Source organism: Pseudophryne corroboree, chromosome 4, assembly GCF_028390025.1.
Source record: "Pseudophryne corroboree isolate aPseCor3 chromosome 4, aPseCor3.hap2, whole genome shotgun sequence".
Classification (NCBI taxonomy): domain Eukaryota; kingdom Metazoa; phylum Chordata; class Amphibia; order Anura; family Myobatrachidae; genus Pseudophryne; species Pseudophryne corroboree.
The window spans coordinates 613,225,331-613,244,566 of NC_086447.1; the positions used below are offsets into that span (position 1 = coordinate 613,225,331).

The 19,236-nt window shown below is 47.2% G+C and overlaps 1 protein-coding gene across 4 annotated transcripts in view; it reads right to left on the bottom strand.

The window, feature by feature from the left end:
- Nucleotides 1-19,236, bottom strand: part of TMEM181 (transmembrane protein 181) — a 236,698-nt gene that overhangs the window by 85,422 nt on the left and 132,040 nt on the right. For all 4 annotated transcript variants that reach the window (XM_063917643.1, XM_063917644.1, XM_063917645.1 and 1 more), the window contains 2 exons: nt 14,366-14,485; nt 7,470-7,550 (listed from right to left, as the gene is read on the bottom strand). In XM_063917643.1, the coding sequence (XP_063773713.1) occupies nt 7,470-7,550; nt 14,366-14,485 (201 nt within the window). The remainder of the gene's footprint in view (nt 1-7,469; nt 7,551-14,365; nt 14,486-19,236) is intronic.

Here is a 19,236-nt window from a genome sequence, read left to right on the forward strand (position 1 = left end):
AAGGCAGCAGCTGAGAGTACTACATCTCCCAGTAGCCACCTCCACTCCCAGCAGCCCCCTCGCCAGTGCAAAGATGGTGGTGAGACCACCGGGAGTGGTATTCATTTTTTTTTACCTGCTCAACTGTGTGCGATTTTTTTTTATTGGATACCTCAGGTATCGGGAGCGCGTACACCCGCGGTATTCCAAAACTGGGTGCGAAGTCCACAAGTTTGTGTTTTAGGTCAAAACCTCACCCCCAATTGAACTCCCTCCCTTAATGTATGTTGCAGTCAGGAGATTTACTTGAACAAAACGTAGGTCAGCAGTGCAAAGAAAGGAACAAGAGACCAACAAACTCAGCAGTAACAACTAGATCATGTGGCTGAGGGTACAAGCACCAATTTGGCACATACCAACTGGCTAACAAATACATTTGAGATGAAGCTTCAGTAAAGTCAGGCTACTGTCCATATTGTGAACCTATAGAATACACCAGGAGAGTACAGAACCACTCCAGCCCAACAAAGCTGGTCAGGGAAGACAGCAATGGGTAATACATTATATTGGAAATTACAGATGTGTCCTCATACTCATTGCTGCAGCCCCTCTCGGCGCGCCAGGGCATGTGCGACTCTGCTAGTGACTTTTGAGGAAAATGCATCTTAGTTGCAATGTGATGCAACTAGGATGCACCAAGAGACTGTGCTGATTAATTTGATAAGGGACTGTGTGTATCTGTGTGTGACAGAGTCCGTATCTCTATATAAAGTGCTACAATGCAGTGGCTGTGGCTTTTTTCCAAGCCAAATTTTGCTGTGCTTCTTATACAGACTCCGTTGCACACAGATATACAAATAGTAAAAATATTTCTGTTCTGTATACATATACAGTATGGCATTAATAGTGCCATTAACCTTACCACTTTTCATGGCCTGACCTTAACGCAGCTAAAACCAATGCTTTCAGGGACATCCCCAGTTAGGGCACCCAGAAAAACTATTGACTTGCCCCCTGTATGTCTAACTATGCTATTCGATTCATCACATTTTAACCCCTAGTATTGACAATTCTGATCTTGCCTGTTGGCTAATTATGCATCATCAATCAGAGATCAATAAGCTATTTAAACTCAGCTGTTTGCGCCTTCACTTTCCCAATGAATTAGAAAGCAATCTGTGAAATGCATAGAAGCATGGAATTTCATGCACTTCTCAATTTGAATAGAAAATAAGATTTTACTTACCGGTAAATCTATTTTTCGTAGTCCGTAGAGGATGCTGGGGACTCCGTAAGGACCATTGGGATAGATGGGCTCCGCAGGAGACATGGGCACTTTAAGAAAGAATTTAGTTCCTGGTGTGCACTGGCTCCTCCCTCTATGCCCCTCCTCCAGACCTCAGTTAGAGAAACTGTGCCCAGAGGAGATGGACAGTACAAGGAAAGGATTCTGTTAATCCAAGGGCAAGATTCATACCAGCCACACCAATCACACCGTATAACTTGTGATAACTACCCAGTTAACAGTATGAAAACAACATATCATCAGTGCAAAACCGATGCAACTATAACGTAACCCTTATTGAAGCAATAACTATATATAAGTATTGCAGAAGAAGTCCGCACTTGGGACGGGCGCCCAGCATCCTCTACGGACTACGAGAAATAGATTTACCGGTAAGTAAAATCTTATTTTCTCTAACGTCCTAGAGGATGCTGGGGACTCCGTAAGGACCATGGGGATTATACCAAAGCTCCCAAACGGGCGGGAAGAGTGCGGATGACTCTGCAGCACCGATTGAGCAAATATGAGGTCCACCTCAGCCAGGGTATCAAACCTATAGAATTTTGCAAAAGTGTTTGAACTTGACCAAGTAGCAGCTCGACACAGCTGTAGTGCCGAGACCCCCCGGGCAGCCGCCCAAGAAGAGCCCACATTCCTAGTGGAATGGGCCTTGACCGATTTTGGTAACGGCAATCCAGCCGTAGAATGCGCTTGCTGAATCGTGTTACAAATCCAGCGAGCCATAGTTTGCTTTGAAGCAGGAGCACCCAGCTTGTTGGATGCATACAGGATAAACATCGACTCCGTTTTCCTGACTCTAGCCGTTCTGGCTACATAAACCTCAAAGCCCTGACCACCTCCAGTAACTCGGAATCCTCCAAGTCACGAGTAGCCACAGGCACCACAATAGGTTGGTTCATATGAAAAGATGACACCACTTTTGGCAGAAATTGTGGACGGGTCCGCAATTCTGCTCTATCCATATGGAAAACCAGATAGGGGCTTTTATGTGACAAAGCCTCTAATTCTGACACACGTCTAGCTGAAGCCAGGGCTAATAACATGACCACCTTCCACGTGAGATATTTTAACTCCGCCGTTTTAAGTGGTTCAAAGAAGTGTAACTTTAGGAAACTTAACACCACGTTAAGATCCCAAGGTGCCACCGGAGGCACAAAAGGAGGCTGAATACGCAGCACTCCTTTTACAAACGTCTGAACTTCTGGTAGAGAAGCCAACTCTTTTTGAAAGAAAATGGATAGGGACGAAATCTGAACCTTAATGGAGCCTAAGTTTTAGGCCAAAATTCACTCCAGTTTGTAGGAAGTGAAGGAAACGGCCCAGATGGAATTCTTCCGTAGGAGCATTCCTGGCCTCACACCAAGAAACATATTTTCGCCATATACGGTGATAATGTTAAGATGTCACGTCCTTCCTAGCCTTTATCAGCGTAGGAATGACCTCATCCAGAATGCCTTTTTCCGCTAGGATCCGGCGTTCAACCGCTATGCCGTCAAACGCAGCCGCGGTAAGTCTTGGAACAGACATGGGCCCTGTTGAAACAGGTCCTGCCTTAGAGGAAGAGGCCACGGATTTTCTGTAAGCATTTCCTGCAGATCCGGATACCAGATCCTTCGTGGCCAATCTGGAACAATGAGGATTGTTCACACTCCTCCTTTTTCTTATTATTCTCAACCCTTGGGTATGAGAGGAAGAGGAGGAAATACATAGACTGACTGGAACACCCACGGTGTCACTAGGGCGTCTACCACTACTGCCTGAGGGTCTCTTGACCAGGCGCAATAACTCTGCAGCTTTTTGTTGAGGCGGGACGCCATCCTGTTTATCTGTGCCAGTCCCCACCGAACTGCAATCTGTGTGAAGACTTCCTGATGAAGTCTCCACTCTCCAGGACGTATGTCTGGTGAGGAAGTCTGCTTCCCAGTTGTTCACTTCCGGAATGAACACTGTTGACAGTGCTCTTACATGATTCTCCGCCCAGCAAAGAATTCTGGTGGCTTTCACCATCGCCACTCTGCTCCTTGTGCCGCCTTGGCGGTTTACATGAGCTACTGCGGTGATGTTGTCTGACTGGATCAGAACCGGTTGGTCGCGAAGAAAGGTCTTCGCTTGACGTAGGGCGTTGTATATGGCCCTTAGTTCCAATATGTTGATGTGAAGACAAGTCTCTTGACTTGACCAAAGACCTTGGAAATTTCTTCCCTGTGTGACTGCTCCCCAGCCTCGGAGGCTCGCGTCTGTGGTCACCAGGATCTAGTCCAGAATGCCGAATCTGCGGCCCTCTAGAAGGTGAGCACTCTACCGCCACCACAGGAGAGATACCCTGGCCCTGGGGGATAGGGTGATCAACTGATGAATCTGTAGATGTGACCCGGACCACTTGTCCAGTAGGTCCCATTGGAAAGTCCTCGCATGGAACCTGCTGAAGGGAATGTTTTTCCCAGGACTCGAGTGCAGTGATGCACTGACACCTGTCTTGGTTTCAATAGGTCCCTGACTAGAGTCATGAGTTCCTGGGCCTTCTCTATCTGAAGGTAAACCCATTTCTGGTCTGTATCCAGAATCATACCCAAGAAGGGCAGACGAGTTATAGGAACCAACTGTGACCTCGGGAAATTGAAAATCCAGCCGTGTTGCTGTGACACCTTCAGTGAAAGTGACACGCTGTTCAACAACTGCTCTTTTGATCTCGCCCTTATTAGGAGATCGTCCAAGTATGGGACAACTGTGACTCCTTGCTTGCGTAGGAGCACCATTATTTCCGCCAATTACCCTGAAATTGGTAATGACAATCCTGTACCGCAATTGTCAGGTACGCCTGATGGGGTGGATAAATGGGAACATGAAGGTATGCAGCCTTTATGTTTAGATACACCATCAAATCCCCCCCTTCCAGGCTGGCGATGATCGCTCTGGGCGATTCCACTTTAAATTTGAACCTTTTCCCGTATAGGTTCAGAGATTTTAATTTTCAAATCGGTCTGACCGAACCGTACGGTTTCGAGACTACAACCAAGGTTGAGTCATATCGCCTTCCTTGTTGCAGGAGGGGAACCTTGAGCACCACCTGTTGGAGATACAATGTGTGAATTGTATTTAATATAATCTCCCTTTCTGGGGGAGAAGCCGGAAGGTCCGATAAGGAAAAACCGGCGAGGAGGCACCTTTCGAATTCCAGCTTGTAACCCTGAGAAACAATTTTTTATTGCCCCGGGAACCACCTGTGAGTGAACTCAGATGTGGCTGAAGAGTCGAAGACGTGCTCCCACTGGGGCGGACTCCCTTAGCGGAGCTCCAGCGTCATGCGTTGGATGTAGTAGAGGCCGGGGAGGACTTCTGTTCCTGGGAACTAGCTGTGCCCTGTACCCTTACCTCTGGTAAGAAAGTACGCTCCTCGTACTTTCTTGTTATTCTGCGACCGAAAGGACTGCATTTGATAATGTCGTGCTTTCTTAGGCTGTGAGGGAATATAAGGCAAAAGATCAGAATTACCAGCTATAGCTGTGGAGACCAGGTCCGAGAGCCCTTCTCCACACAATTCCTCAGCCTTGTAAGGTAAACCTTCCATATGCCTCTTTTAGTCGGCATCACCTGTCCATTGCATGTTCCACAGGACACTTCTAGCAGAAATCGACATAGCGTTGACTCTAGAACCCAGTAGACTAATGTCTCTTTGGGCATGTTTTATTTATATATATATATATATATATATATATATATATATATAAAAGACAGCATCTTTTTATATATATATATATATATATATATATATATATATATACACACACACACACACACACACACACACACACACACACACACACACACACACACATATACTAGGGTCAATAACATGGTATCCTTATCTAGGTTTTCAATCTCCGCTGATAAGGTATCTGTCCACGCTGCTACAGCGCTATAAACCCATGCCGACACAATCGCCGGTCTGAGTAGTGTACCAGAATGTGTGTAAATGGACTTCAAAGTACTTTTACTGCAAGCTATCTGCAGGATCCCTGAGGATAGCTGTTAAGTCAGCGCTACCTTTTGGGTAAACGTGACAAAGCTTTGTCCACCCTAGGGGAAGATTCCCATCGTATCCTGGCCCTAGTAGGGAAAGGATACTCCCTGAGAATTCTTTTTGGGAAGCTGCAGCTTCTTGTCTGGAGATTCCCGCTCTTTTTCTTCATGAGAGGAGGGAAATTTACCTCAGCTTTCTTCCCCTTAAACATGTGTACCCTCGTGTCAGGGACAGATGAGTCATCAGTGAAATGCAAAACATCTTTTATTACAATAATCATATATTGAATACTTTTCTGCCAGTTTTGGCTGTAACTTTGCATTATTGTAGTCGACACTGGAGTCAGACTCCGTGTCGATATCAGTGTCTATTATTTTGGATAGTGAGCATTGTGAGACTCTGAAGGTCTCTGCGACATAGGGACAGACCTGTGTAGATTCACTGTCTGTTCTCTAATCTTTTGTGCAATAAATTTACCTTAGCACTTTATTTCACATATCCAATCAGGTGTCGGCGTTGTCGACAGACACCACTCACACACACATTTGCTCCATCTCCTCCTCAGGAGAGCCTTTTACCTCAGACATGTCGACACACACGTACCGGCACACCCCACACTCAGGGAATGCTCATCTGAAGATAATTCCCCCACAAGGCCCTTTGGAGAGACAGAGAGAGTGTATGCCAGCACACACCCGAGCGCTATATGACCCAGGAAAATAATAAAGCATTTAATGTTTACCCAGTAGCGCTGTTATTATCTGCACCGAATTATGTGCCCCCCCTCTTCTTTAAAACCCTCTCTTCTACCGTGGTATAAGCAGGGGAGAGTCCGGGGAGCTTCCTCTCAGCGGTGCGGTGGAGAAAAACATGGAGCTGATGAGTGCTGAGGGAGAAGCCCCGCCCCCTCGACGGCGGGCTTCTGTCCTGCTAAAAGTGTAAAATTGGCGGGGGCTCATGCATATATACAGTGTCCAGCTGTATATATGCTACTTTTGCCAAATAAGAGGTTTATATTGCTGCCCAGGGCGACCCCCTCCTGCACCCTTACAGTGGCCGGAGTATGTGAGGTGTGTGGGAGCAATGGCGCACAGCTGCAGTGCTGTGCGTTACCTCAGTGAAGATCATGAAGTCTTCTGCCGCCTCTGAAGTCTTCTTTTCTTCTCATACTCACCCGGCTTCTATCTTCCGGCTCTGCGAGGGGGACGGCGGCGCGGCGCCGGGACGGACGGCGAGGGTGAGATCCTGCGTACCAATCCCTCTGGAGCTAATGGTGTCCAGTAGCCAAAGAAGCAGGACCTAGCTTCAGAGAGTAGGGCTGCTTCTCTCCCCTCAGTCCCACGATGCAGGGAGTCTGTTGCCAGCAGAGCTCCCTGAAAATAAAAAACCTAATAAAATATTTTCTATCAGTAAACTCAGGAGAGCTCACTGAAAAGCACCCAGCTCGTCTGGGCACAGTATCAAACTGAGGTCTGGAGGAGGGGCATAGAGGGAGGAGCCAGTGCACACCAGGAACTAAATTCTTTCTTAAAGTGCCCATGTCTCCTGCGGAGCCCGTCTATCCCCATGGTCCTTACGGAGTCCCCAGCATCCTCTAGGACGTTAGAGAAATTGGAATCGTGCATCATACTTTTTAATCAGTATACCATTTTCATATTTATTTCAGCATTTTGACTTTCAGTGTGAAGAGCTACAAGATGTACAAGTAGCTGTATCAGGATGTTGCCAATCATTATTTCTGTTTAAATACCCATCTTCTAAGCCTATGCCATGGACTACAAATCATATTGGGGTATATTTATGAAGTGGAGGATTTTCAGTGGGTCACTAATATGAAGTGCCTGGCATGTTTTGTACTATTTAATATTGGTGCCACTTTAAATTTTGAGCTTGAAGCTTCAACTTTAGAAATATACCCCAGTTATTTACAAAGCAAGAAAAAAATGCTGAAAGGCCTTATAAACACAAATGGCGGTAGATTTACTAACGCTTCTAAAACAGACAAATAGTGCTGTTGCCCAACGTAACTAATTAGATTCCGTCTATCATTTTCTAGAATGCAATAGAGAAATGATAGAATCTGATTGGTTTGCTATGACCAACGCCACTACTGTACTCCATTCCAATGTGTGTATTTACTATTTTATAGTGTTATATACTTACTGTCACCATGAAAGTTAGAACCACAAACACAAAACGAAACCAGATCTCCACTTGTGAAAAGGTTGGGTTGTATGTTTTCCACTAGAAGAAAACAGACACCTGTTAGAGACCATTTATTTTTGCAGAAAAACTGCTTTTATGTGGTGACAATTATGCAAAATGATAGTAATTGTAGCAGCAAGTGGCTCTCCTGAGAGATGTACCCTATTTGATCATCTTCTAGCGATTCCGATAAAACACAGCTGTTGAATACATTCACACAGTAAATGTCAGTCTGATTAGATGATGAAGTCTTTTAAGCAGCTGGACAAGTGAGGCACATCTTAAACTACTATTTGGGCTGTGTGAGCACTTCAGATGTCATGCAAGTGCTTATCTCCCAATATATTTGTACAGGAAGCCTTAGTTCCCAATGTGACAATTGTTACCCATCAACCGTCTATGCTGCACATTACAACAAATATCATTAACCCTGTTATATTGTTATATTTATTTTTGAAACCTTCTAAATTGTTGTATTTGACAATTGATGTATTTCACTTGCATATGATTGCAGTATTTAAGTTAAACATGAACTCACAGTAGATGTGAATACCTAACTTGGGTACAAGAGAGCAGTGCTGGTGCCTGCTCATAAGCCAATACCCATGCTTCCAATAGCCTAATCCATCATGTTACTGAGTAAGAGGCATGCGACACTGTTCCCGGCATTTGCAATCTGAAAGTGGTATTAGAGACCTGAGCTTCAACACCCAGATGAGAACATTTTTTTTTTAAATCAACAAATATCAATGAATCGAAACCATGATATACATATTTTATTATAAAGATATAATACATAGAAATTACGACACAGCATGGGACATAGTGCTCACTTCCCAAGTGTCTGTCTGTAACTATTATTTTACATCTCCTGTACTACAGCTCACTTATTCCACTTATTGAGTAAAATAAGAATTTACTTACCGATAATTCTATTTCTCATAGTCCGTAGTGGATGCTGGGACTCCGTCAGGACCATGGGGAATAGCGGGCTCCGCAGGAGACAGGGCACATCTAAATAAAGCTTTTAGGATCACATGGTGCGTACTGGCTCCTCCCCCTATGACCCTCCTCCAAGCCTCAGTTAGGTACTGTGCCCGGACGAGCGTACACAATAAGGAAGGATCTTGAATCCCGGGTAAGACTCATACCAGCCACACCAATCACACCGTACAACTTGTGATCTGAATCCAGTTAACAGTATGATAACAAAAAACGAAGTAGCCTCTGAAAAGATGGCTCACAACAATAGTAATAACCCGATCTTTGTAACAATAACTATGTACAAGTATTGCAGACAATCCGCACTTGGGATGGGCGCCCAGCATCCACTACGGACTATGAGAAATAGAATTATCGGTAAGTAAATTCTTATTTTCTCTAACGTCCTAGTGGATGCTGGGACTCCGTCAGGACCATGGGGATTATACCAAAGCTCCCAAACGGGCGGGAGAGTGCGGATGACTCTGCAGCACCGAATGAGAGAACTCCAGGTCCTCCTTAGCCAGAGTATCAAATTTGTAAAATTTTACAAACGTGTTCTCCCCTGACCACGTAGCTGCTCGGCAAAGTTGTAATGCCGAGACCCCTCGGGCAGCCGCCCAAGATGAGCCCACTTTCCTTGTGGAGTGGGCCTTTACAGATTTAGGCTGTGGCAGGCCTGCCACAGAATGTGCAAGTTGGATTGTGCTACAGATCCAACGTGCAATCGTCTGTTTAGACGCAGGAGCACCCATCTTGTTGGGTGCATACAATATAAACAACGAGTCAGATTTTCTGACTCCAGCTGTCCTTGAAATATATATTTTTAATGCTCTGACAACGTCCAGTAACTTGGAGTCCTCCAAGTCGCTAGTAGCCGCAGGCACCACAATAGGCTGGTTCAAGTGAAAAGCCGAAAACCACCTTAGGGAGAAAATGAGGACGTGTCCGCAGTTCTGCCCTGTCCGAATGGAAAATCAGATATGGGCTTTTGTATGATAAAGCCGCCAACTCTGAAACTCTCCTGGCTGAAGCCAGGGCCAATAGCATGGTTACCTTCCATGTAAGGTATTTTAAATCTACCGATTTTAGAGGCTCAAACCAATGAGATTTGAGAAAATTCAAAACTACGTTCAAATCCCACGGTGCCACTGGAGGCACTATTGGGGGTTGTATATGTAGTACACCTTTGACAAAAGTTTGTACTTCAGGCACTGATGCCAATTCCTTCTGGAAGAAGATTGATAAGGCCGAAATTTGAACTTTAATGGACCCCAATTTTAGGCCCATAGACAATCCTGCTTGCAGGAAATGTAAGAATCGACCCAATTGAAATTCTTCCGTTGGAGCCTTCTTGGCCTCACACCACGCAACATATTTTCGCCAAATGCGGTGATAATGTTGTACAGTCACTTCCTTTCTAGCCTTAATCAAGGTAGGAATAACTTCCTCTGGAATGCCCTTTTCTTTTAGAATCCGGCGTTCAACCGCCATGCCGTCAAACGCAGACGCGGTAAGTCTTGGAACATACAAGGTCCCTGCTGAAGCAGATCCCTTCTTAGAGGTAGAGGCCATGGATCCTCCGTGAGCATCTCTTGAAGTTCCGGATACCAAGTTCTTCTTGGCCAGTCCGGAGCCACCAGTATTGTTCTTGCTCCTCTTTTCCGTATAATTCTCAGTACCTTTGGTATGAGAGGCAGAGGAGGGAACACATACACTGACTGGTACACCCACGGTGTTACCAGAGCGTCCACAGCTATTGCCTGAGGGTCTCTTGACCTGGCGCAATATCTGTCCAAGTTTTTGTTGAGGCGAGACGCCATCATGTCCACCTTTGGTCTTTCCCAACGGTTCACAATCATGTGGAAGACTTCTGGATGAAGTCCCCACTCTCCCGGGTGAAGGTCGTGTCTGCTGAGGAAGTCTGCTTCCCAGTTGTCCACTCCCGGGATGAACACTGCTGACAGTGCTATGACATGATTCTCCGCCCAGCGCAGAATCCTTGCAGCTTCTGTCATTGCTCTTCTGCTTCTCGTGCCGCCTTGTCGGTTTACGTGGGCGACTGCCGTGATGTTGTCCGACTGGATCAACACCGGCTGACCCTGAAGCAGCGATTTTGCCAGGCTTAGAGCATTGTAGATCGCTCTTAGCTCCAGTATATTTATGTGAAGGGACGTCTCCAGGTTTGACCACACGCCCTGGAAGTTTCTTCCCTGTGTGACTGCTCCCCAGCCTCGTAGGCTGGCATCCGTAGTCACCAGGACCCAGTCCTGTATGCCGAATCTGCGGCCCTCTAACAGATGGGCACTCTGCAACCACCACAGGAGAGACAACCTTGTTCTTGGTGACAGTGTTATCCGCTGATGCATGTGCAGATGCGATCCGGACCATTTGTCCAGCAGATCCCACTGAAATGTCCGTGCATGGAATCTGCCGAATGGAATCGCTTCGTAAGAAGCCACCATCTTTCCCAGGACTCTTGTGCATTGATGTACTGACACAGTTCCTGGTTTTAGGAGGTTCCTGACAAGTTCGGATAACTCCCTTGCTTTCTCCTCCGGGAGAAACACCTTTTTCTGAACCGTGTCCAGAATCATTCCCAGGAACAGCAGACGAGTTGTCGGGGTCAATTGAGATTTTGGAAGATTCAGAATCCACCCGTGTTGCTGAAGCACTACCTGGGTTAGTGCTACACCGACTTCCAGCTGTTCTCTGGACTTTGCCCTTATCAGGAGATCGTCCAAGTAAGGGATAATTAATACGCCTTTTCTTCGTAGAAGAACCATCATTTCGGTCATTACCTTGGTAAAGACCCGAGGGGCCGTGGACAAACCAAACGGCAGCGTTTGAAACTGATAATGACAGTCTTGTATCACGAACCTGAGATACCCTTGGTGTGAGGGGTAAATTGGGACATGCAGATAAGCATCCTTTATGTCCAGGGACACCATGAAGTCCCCTTCTTCCAGATTCGCTATCACTGCTCTGAGTGACTCCATCTTGAACTTGAATTTCTGTATGTACAGGTTCAAGGATTTCAGGTTTAGAATAGGTCTTACCGAACCGTCCGGCTTCGGTACCACAAATAGTGTGGAATAATACCCCTTTCCCTGTTGTAGGAGGGGTACCTTGACTATCACCTGCTGAGAATACAGCTTGTGAATGGCTTCCAAAACCGACGTCCTTTCTGAGGGAGACGTTGGTAAAGCAGACTTTAGGAACCGGCGAGGGGGAGACCTTTCGAACTCCAACATGTAACCCTGAGATATTATCTGCAGGATCCACGGGTCCACTTGTGAGCGAGCCCACTGATTGCTGAAAATCTTGAGTCGACCCCCCACCGCTCCTGAGTCCGCTTGTAAAGCCCCAGCGTCATGCTGATGGCTTTGTAGAACCCGGGGCGGGCTTCTGGTCCTGGGCAGGGGCTGCTTGCTGCCCTCTCTTACCCTTTCCTCTGCCTCGCGGCAGATAAGACTGTCCTTTTGGTCGCTTGTTTTTATAGGAGCGAAAGGACTGCGGCTGAAAAGACGGTGTCTTTTTCTGTTGGGAGGGGGTCTGAGGTAAAAAAGTGGATTTGCCGGCAGTTGCCGTGGCCACCAGGTCCGAAAGACCGACCCCAAATAATTCCTCTCCTTTATATGGCAATACTTCCATATGCCTTTTGGAATCCGCATCACCTGACCACTGTCGCGTCCATAAACTTCTTCTGGCAGATATGGACATCGCGCTTACTCTTGATGCTAGAGTACAAATATCCCTCTGAGCATCTCGCATATAAAGAAAAGCATCCTTTAATTGCTCTAGAGTCAATAAAATACTGTCCCTATCCAGGGTATCAATATTTTCAGTCGGAGAATCCAACCACACTACCCCAGCACTGCACATCCAGGCTGAGGCTACTGCCGGTCGCAGTATAACACCAGTATGTGTGTATATACTCTTCAGTGTAGTTTCCAGCCTCCTATCTGCTGGATCCTTGAGGGCGGCCGTATCAGGAGACGGCAACGCCACTTGCTTTGATAAACGTGTGAGCGCCTTATCCACCCTAGGGGGTGTTTCCCAGCGCGCCCTAACCTCTGGTGGGAAAGGGTATAATGCCAATAACTTCTTGGAAATTAGCAGTTTTCTATCTGGGTTAACCCACGCTTCGTCACACACGTCATTCAATTCCTCTGATTCTGGAAAAGCTACAGGTAGTTTTTTCACCCCCCACATAATACCCCTTTTTGAGGTACCAGCAGTATCAGAGATCTGCAAAGCCTCCTTCATTGCCGTGATCATATAACGTGTGGCCCTATTGGAAAATACGTTTGTTTCTTCACCGTCGACACTAGATTCATCTGTGTCGGTACCCGTGTCGACTGACTGAGGTAAGGGACGTTTTACAGCCCCTGACGGTGTCTGAGACGCCTGAGCCGGTACTAACTGGTTTTCCGGCCGTCTCATTTCGTCAACTGACTTTTGTAATGTGCTAACATTATCACGTAATTCCATAACTAAAGCCATCCATTCCGGTGTCGACTCCCTAGGGGGTGACATCACCATTACCGGCAATTGCTCTGCCTCCACACCAACATCGTCCTCATACATGTCGACACACACGTACCGACACACAGCAGCCACACAGGGAATGCTCTAATCGAAGACAGGACCCTCTTAGCCCTTTGGGGAGACAGAGGGAGAGTTTGCCAGCACACACCAAAAACGCTATAAATGTATATAAACAACCCTAGAAGGTGTTGTTTTTGATATAAGCGCTTTTAATATATCAATATCGCCAAATTATGCCCCCCTTCTCTTTGTTACCCTGTTTCTGTAGTGCAGTGCAGGGGAGAGTCCTGGGAGCCTTCCTCACCAGCGGAGCTGAGCAGGAAAATGGCGCTGAGTGCTGAGGAGAATAAGCTCCGCCCCTTTTTCGGCGGGCTTTTCTCCCGGGTTTTAAGAAAACTGGCCTGGGTTAAATACATACATATAGCCTTAATGGCTATATGTGATGTATTTATTTTGCCACTAAAGGTATTTAATATTGCTGCCCAGGGCGCCCCCAGCAGCGCCCTGCACCCTCCGTGACTGAATCAGTGAGACGTGTAGCAACAATGGCGCACAGCTGCAGTGCTGTGCGCTACCTTCATGAAGACTGAGGAGTCTTCTGCCGCCTGCTTTCCGGACCTCCGTCTTCAGCGTCTGTAAGGGGGATCGGCGGCGCGGCTCCGGGACGAACCCCAGGAGGACCTGTGTTCCGACTCCCTCTGGAGCTAAGTGTCCAGTAGCCTAAGACTCCAATCCATCCTGCACGCAGGTGAGTTGGAAATCTCTCCCCTAAGTCCCTCGATGCAGTGATCCTGTTGCCAGCAGGATTCACTTAGATTTAAACCTAAAAAAACTTTTTCTAAGCAGCTCTTTAGGAGAGCCACCTAGATTGCACCCTTCTCGGACAGGCACAAAAACCTAACTGAGGCTTGGAGGAGGGTCATAGGGGGAGGAGCCAGTACGCACCATGTGATCCTAAAAGCTTTATTTAGATGTGCCCTGTTTCCTGCGGAGCCCGCTATTCCCCATGGTCCTGACGGAGTCCCAGCATCCACTAGGACGTTAGAGAAACATACATACAAAGAAACCATTTATTTATTTATTTAAAATAAGCATGTTTGTGTGTCTTATCATTGAGTCCTTTGTGAAACATGTATTCAAAAAGACAAGTGACATCACGAAAGCACCTGTTCTCTGGGTACACGTGGACTAATAGATCAAAGTGCAATACTCAGAATATATTGCAAAACACACCTTTAAATAATACACAAAGTACTTATTCTTTGAGAAACACATAAATATGCAGAAAAATAACTGCCACACTAACAACTGTATGTACTTACTGTAAAGGTGACAGCTGAAATTATGTATCGCAACTGGTTTAAATTTTCAAATCGAACAGTAAGCTGATATGTTGTATAATTCAAGTATCCCAGATGGACCACTATAATTTCCTCACATTTCTGAAAAATAGATGAAAACAAAAAAAGGGACAACATGAGTAACCGTGAGATACGGTAAAAGATCTTGAATCACACATAGGAGTACTGGCATTGCAAAATATTGGAACTTTCAATACTATAATGTATATATAATGAGAAATTATATTCCCAAAATGGGGGGGGGACGCACCAACTTCTATGTATAAACATATGAAGGTCAAATGGAGGCATGATGGAATGAAGAAACTCCCTATACAATATAACAGTTTTAACATTTACAGCATGGATTTCAAGGATGGATTATTTTGGTCTAAATAAGGTGAAACCAGTGGATGTTGCCTCCTGCATCTCCCCTGCCCAGTCTAGATAGATTTTCTTAGCTGCCCTGCAAATCACTCTCTATTCAAAAACTAACTGAAAGCTGCAAACATGTGACTACCAGTCACACAGACATATTTGAGCATGTGAAGTAGGAGGAAGGAGAGGACTTTACTATACATAGAGGCAGGGCCGGCTCCAGGCCTACTAGCACCCTGAGCGAGAAAATGTAAAAGCCCCCCCCCATGCGCGCACCGAAGGCGCGCGCGTTCCCGGAAAAGTGGGCATGGCCTCTGGAAAAGTGGGCGTGGCCTCGTAACTTCATATCATCAAACTATAAATATATTTTCACACAATTAGCAGCCTTACACATAGCCACAGTAGTGTTCCTTACACACAATGTCTCCAGTATAGTGCCAGATACACATAATGTGCAGTGCCAGATAGACATGACATGCCCCCCAGCAGTGCCAGCTACACATGACATGCCCCGCAGCAGTGCCAGCTACACATGACATGCCCCGCAGCAGTGCCAGCTACACATGATAGTGTTCACTTTTTAGGGCATGGTGCTGATCACAGGGAGGGCACATTTTTAAGTTAGGAGGGCAAAATTATGTACATACTGCTTGTTGTTCCCATACCTATATGCCAAAGCATGGACAGTGCGCGCCGAAGGCGCGCAGCAAAAATTAAGGGGAGTTACTTCGTGGGGAAGGTACGTGGCCACATAATAGTGGCAATTTGCATTACACCACACAGTAGTGCAGCTAATACACACTGCACCAGGTAGAACCTCCTATACACTTTGCGCCAGGCACAGCACTGAGACACAATGCATCAGGGAGAGCACTGAGACACATTGCCTAGCCACAGACGCCTAGCGGGAACACTACATGACATGCCCCCCAGCAGTGCCAGCTACACGTGACATGCCCCCCAGCAGTGCCAGCTACACGTGACATGCTCCCCAGCAGTGCCAGCTACACGTGACATGCCCCCCAGCAGTGCCAGCTACACGTGACATGCCCCCCCCAGCAGTGCCAGCTACACGTGACATGCCCCCCCAGCAGTGCCAGCTACATAAATGGTCACACAGTGCCAGATATGCACCCACAGTTCAGATACATAAATGCCCCCAAAGTGCCAGATACATAAATGCCCCCACAGTGCAGATATGCCCCCCCACAGTGCCAGATACATAAATGCCCCCACAGTGCCAGATACATAAGTGCCCCCACAGTGCCAGAAAATAAGAATTTACTCACCGGTAATTCTATTTCTCGTAGTCCGTAGTGGATGCTGGGAACTCCGTAAGGACCATGGGGAATAGCGGGCTCCGAAGGAGGCTGGGCACTCTACAAAGATTTATGACTACCTGGTGTGCACTGGCTCCTCCCACTATGACCCTCCTCCAATAGAATTACCGGTGAGTAAATTCTTATTTTCTCTGACGTCCTAGTGGATGCTGGGAACTCCGTAAGGACCATGGGGATTATACCAAAGCTCCCAAACGGGCGGGAGAGTGCGGATGACTCTGTAGCACCGAATGAGAGAACTCCAGGTCCTCCTCAGCCAGGGTATCAAATTTGTAGAATTTTGCAAACGTGTTTGCCCCTGACCAAGTAGCTGCTCGGCAAAGTTGTAAAGCCGAGACCCCTCGGGCAGCCGCCCAAGATGAGCCCACCTTCCTTGTGGAATAGGCATTTACAGATTTTGGCTGTGGTATGCCTGCCACAGAATGTGCAAGCTGAATTGTACTACAAATCCAGCTAGCAATAGACTGCTTAGAAGCAGGAGCACCCAGCTTGTTGGGTGCATACAGGATAAACAGCGAGTCAGATTTTCTGACTCCAGCCGTCCTGGAAACATATATTTTCAGGGCCCTGACAACGTCTAGCAACTTGGAGTCCTCCAATTCACTAGTAGCCGCCGGCACCACAATAGGCTGGTTCAGGTGAAACGCTGACACCACCTTAGGGAGAAATTGGGGACGAGTCCTCAACTCTGCCCTATCCATATAGAAAATCAGATAAGGGCTTTTACATGATAAAGCCGCCAATTCTGAGACTCGCCTGGCTGAAGCCAAGGCTAATAACATGACCACTTTCCACGTGAGATATTTCAGATCCACGGTTTTTAGTGGCTCAAACCAATGTGATTTTAAGAAACTCAACATCACGTTGAGATCCCAAGGTGCCACAGGAGGCACAAACGGGGGCTGAATATGCAGCACTCCTTTCACAAATGTCTGAACTTCAGGTACTGAAGCTAGTTCTTTTTGAAAGAAAATCGACAGAGCCGAGATCTGTACTTTAATGGAGCCTAGTTTTAGGCCCATATCCACTCCTGCTTGCAGGAAATGCAGAAATCGACCTAGTTGAAATTCCTCTGTTGGGGCCTTATTGGCCTCGCACCATGCAACATATTTTCGCCATGTGCGGTGATAATGCGTTGCCGTAACATCTTTCCTGGCCTTAATAAGCGTAGGAATGACTTCTTCTGGAATACCCTTTTCCTTTAGGATCCGGAGTTCAACCGCCATGCCGTCAAACGCAGCCGCGGTAAGTCTTGGAACAGACAGGGCCCCTGCTGTATCAGGTCCTGTCTGAGCGGTAGAGGCCACGGGTCCTCTGAGAGCATCTCTTGAAGTTCCGGGTACCACGCTCGTCTTGGCCAATCCGGAACCACGAGAATTGTGTTTACTCCTCGCTTTCTTATTATTCTCAATACCTTTGGAATGAGAGGCAGAGGAGGGAACACATAAACCGACTGGTACACCCACGGTGTCACTAGAGCGTCCACAGCTATCGCCTGAGGGTCCCTTGACCTGGCGCAATATCTTTTTAACTTTTTGTTGAGACGGGACGCCATCATGTCCACCTGTGGTTTTTCCCAACGGTTTACCAGCATCTGGAAGACTTCTGGGTGAAGTCCCCACTCTCCCGGGTGGAGGTCGTGTCTGCTGAGGAAGTCTGCTTCCCAGTTGTCCACTCCCGGAATGAACACTGCTAGTACATGATTCTTCTGCCATCGCCATCCTGCTTCTTGTGCCGCCCTGTCGATTTACATGGGCGACTGCCGTGATGTTGTCTGACTGGATCAGCACCGGCTGGTGTAGGAGCAGGGATCTTGCTTGACTTAGGGCATTGTAGATGGCCCTTAGTTCCAGAATATTTATGTGAAGGGAAGTCTCCTGACTCGACCATAGTCCTTGGAAGTTTCTTCCCTGTATGACTGCCCCCCAGCCTCGAAGGCTGGCATCCGTGGTCACCAGGACCCAGTCCTGTATTCCGAACCTGCGGCCCTCTAGAAGATGGGCACTCTGCAGCCACCACAGTAGAGACACCCTGGTTCTTGGAGACAGGGTTATTAAGCGATGCATCTGAAGATGCGATCCGGACCACTGGTCCAACAGGTCCCACTGAAAGATTCTGGCATGGAACCTGCCGAAGGGAATTGCTTCGTAAGAAGCCACCATCTTTCCCAGGACCCGTGTGCAGCGATGCACTGATACCTGTTTTGGTTTCAGGAGGTCTCTGACTAGAGATGACAACTCCCTGGCTTTCTCCTCCGGGAGAAACACTTTCTTCTGGACTGTATCCAGAATCATACCCAGGAACAGTAGCCGTGTCGTCGGAACCAGCTGTGACTTTGGGATATTCAGAATCCAGCCGTGCTGGTGCAGCACCTCCTGAGATAGTGCTACTCCCACCAACAACTGTTCCTTGGACCTCGCTTTTATTAGGAGATCGTCCAAGTACGGGATAATTAAAACTCCCTTTCTTCGAAGGAGTATCATCATTTCCGCCATAACCTTGGTAAATACCCTCGGTGCCGTGGACAGTCCAAACGGCAGCGTCTGGAATTGGTAATGGCAATCCTGTACCACAAATCTGAGGTACTCCTGGTGAGGATGGTAAATGGGGACATGCAAGTAAGCATCCTTGATGTCCAGGGATACCATGTAATCCCCCTCGTCCAGGCTTGCAATAACCGCCCTGAGCGATTCCATCTTGAACTTGAATTTCTTTATGTACGTGTTCAAGGATTTCAAATTTAGAATGGGTCTCACCGAACCGTCCGGTTTCGGTACCACAAATAGTGTGGAATAATAACCCCGGCCTTGTTGAAGTAGGGGTACCTTGATTATCACCTGCTGGGAACACAGCTTGTGAATTGCCGCTAGCACCGCCTCCCTGTCTGAGGGAGCAATCGGCAAGGCAGATTTTAGGAACCGGTGGGGTGGGGACGCCTCGAATTCCAGCTTGTACCCCTGAGATACTATTTGCAGGATCCAGGGATCCACCTGTGAGCGAACCCACTGATCGCTGAAATTTTTGAGGCGACCCCCCACCGTACTTGGCTCCGCCTGTGGAGCCCCACCGTCATGCGGCGGACTTGGAAGAAGAAGCAGGGGAGGACTTTTGCTCCTGGGAACCTGCTGTTTGTTG